The sequence below is a fragment of the Primulina tabacum genome, chromosome 17 (genome assembly GCF_025594145.1).
Source record: "Primulina tabacum isolate GXHZ01 chromosome 17, ASM2559414v2, whole genome shotgun sequence".
Taxonomy (NCBI): Eukaryota; Viridiplantae; Streptophyta; class Magnoliopsida; order Lamiales; family Gesneriaceae; genus Primulina; species Primulina tabacum.
The window spans coordinates 28,249,348-28,252,200 of record NC_134566.1 but is presented as its reverse complement, the minus strand read 5'-3'; the positions used below and the strand labels follow the sequence as shown (position 1 = coordinate 28,252,200).

The following is a 2,853-nucleotide window of genomic DNA, read 5'->3' as shown; positions in this document are numbered from 1 at the left end:
TTTAAAAAATAAAATTATCCAAGTTGATTATAGTTGGAAAAATTATGATTTTAATATTGTAGTTTTTATTGTTTTGGATTTTAATCTTATAACTTGTCAATGCTTGATTTTCATCATTTTTTTAGTCAAACGCCACTAATCATGTCGTATGTTGTTTATTTGATATTGATGTTCGCCTACAAAGCAAATAAATTTTAAAAAAACGAAGGGAAGGTATAAAGCAAAATGATAACCAATATTTCAAAAATCGAGTATCCATTAAAAAAAACCCGATCCATTTTTATATCCCAACTAAAATTGAAATTGGGTTGTTTTTTGTTGTTTGATATTTCCTAAATCAATAATTAAATCAACCCCCAAGTATATATCGGCCTAAACAATTTTCAAATTTTATTTTCGAAAATAGATAATGATTTCTTTATTGTTTTGGTCAAGTATAATTAATACTAATAACATGTCAATTTTATGAACATATATTATATTTAGTTCACTCGTGAAAAAATATTATTTTTTATATCAAAAGTATTACTTTTTATTGCAAATATACACATGATTGACCCGTCTCACGAACAAAGATCTGTGTGATCGTCTCACAAGATATATACTATAATAAATAAGTCGGATATCTGATATAAGAATGAGCCAGAATTAACATATCATATAGTATATGGAAGATAATAACAAAAATTAGGTTGGATTAGTTCATCCATGATTGTAAAGCAATAGATTGCCAATGATTAATCAACCAATCAATATAAAAACACCTAATAAAACAAAAAAGTGTATATATTACAATCACCCACCGTCTATATAAGATATAAAAACTGATTGGTCAATTATTACATATTTTTATTTTACACATACAAACCAATTTTTAAAAAAGATAATTTATTTATTTTGAAATAATGATAATGATTTTTTTAATTATACTAATTTAATATGATTTGCAATAGTTTTACTAAAGAAAATAGATGTTTCAACAAACACCATTGCCAGCTTTGATAATTTATTATTATTTAATGATTCAAGCTTAATATAATAATATTATTACATTTTCTCAAACTTGATTAAATCATACCACTAATGTATTAGTTAGACCGTGTACATGTTGTTTGCTTGTACAATCGCTTTTTGTTTAAATATTTTTTATAATACTTTTTAGGGTTAAACCGATTATTAATATATAAATGATTGAAAATTTACATTAAAAATAAGAAGAGTAGGTCTCTTGTGAGACGATATCACGAATCAACCCTGCCGATATTCACAATAAAAAGTAATATTTTTAGCATAAAAAGTAATATTTTTTCATGGATAACCCAAATAAGAGATCCGTCTTACAAAAAACGACCTGTGAGACCGTCTCATACAAGTTTTTGCCGAGTAAGAACTTTGAGTACTTATATGTTTAAGTTTAATTAAAAATAAGTTATACATACGATAACGTTTTTATTAAAGTTATTTTATTGTGTAATTATTTTATGGATGATTATTAGTTGCCTAATTTATTGTAGTAGGCTACATCGAAATTTTAAAATTTATACATTTTGCTATTTCACTGTGTGATTATTTATAGATTATGTTATGTTAGATGGAATAATTGTTATAATATGATATTTTAAATATGTAAAAATGGAATTACGGCAACATCAAAACTAGTTATTGTATGAGATTCATAAATAAATGAGTAATTCTAAGTTAAGACGGCCTTATAAATTTATGTTCGTGTGTGATGAGTTGACCAGATTCATATTTATAAATAAAAATAATATTTTTTAATGAAATATGTCGGATTGATGATCAGACTCACAAAATTGACGGTATTATATGATTTTTGTGTAAATATAAATAGCACAGATAATAGATGGCATAAATTCCAATTAAATATTATGATATTAACCAAAATTATAGCAATTTTTATAAAATATTTGTAGAATTTCTTCAATATGATTCGAAATCTTGTCATGTTAATTAATGGGTAAGCACTAAGCTAATTGCCACGTAATCCGACCGTTGTACCATGTTTTGACCTGGCCAAAGCGCCCGGCTACTTGCTGGCTCCAGCTCACAATTTCCCACTTACTCAAAATTAACGCCCCAGCCTCACCGGCATCTCCCGGTAATTCTTCCTCCTCGCATCCAACCATTCTACCGTTACATTTCTCTCCGTGTTATATATACACAAACGAGAACCAGAAGACAGAGAGGGAGCGGGAGAGGAGAGAGAGGGATTAGGGTTTGCAGAAGATCGATCTTATCTTCGATTCTGTCGAGGAATTGAAGATCGAAAGGCATTTTTTGCCTTCTCGTGTTCTCTCTCTCTCTGTTTTTTTTTCCTCTCTTGAATCGATACATTTATCAGCAATGGCCGCCATTCAAGTGCAGGCGGCCCCGGATTTTTCCCCCAAAGAATCCGATTCGAGTGAGGATATGCAGGAAGCCACATTCTTCGGCCGAGGGTGCTGCTGTTTCTGGAATTTCCCGTGTTTCACATCGCGAGAATCGAATAACTGGGAGCGGATTTCGACGTCGGAGAAGGAACAGGAGAATGTCGGCAGACATTGGTGGGATAAAGGTTCGAACGTCTTGAAGAAGGTGAGGGAATGGTCGGAGCTCGTGGCGGGTCCGAAATGGAAGACCTTCATTCGCCGGTTCAATCGGACGGCTGGCCGGGCCAAGCCTGGGAAATTCCAATACGATCCTTTCAGTTATGCCTTGAATTTCGACGACGGGCTGGGGAAGAATGTTCAGTGCGAGGACGAACGAGCCTTCCGGAACTTCTCGTCTCGATACGCGCCGAGTAAAGGAGGATCCATGGACACGGGGAAGGATCATTCGCCGTCGTTCACATGA

The 2,853-nt window shown here is 32.2% G+C and overlaps 1 protein-coding gene across 1 annotated transcript; it reads left to right on the top strand.

The window, feature by feature from the left end:
• Positions 1-2,364: 2,364 nt before the first annotated feature.
• LOC142530644 (uncharacterized) lies at positions 2,365-2,853 on the top strand. Its single transcript, XM_075636467.1, has one exon. It carries the CDS (start codon positions 2,365-2,367, stop codon positions 2,851-2,853), a length of 489 nt encoding a protein of 162 aa, XP_075492582.1.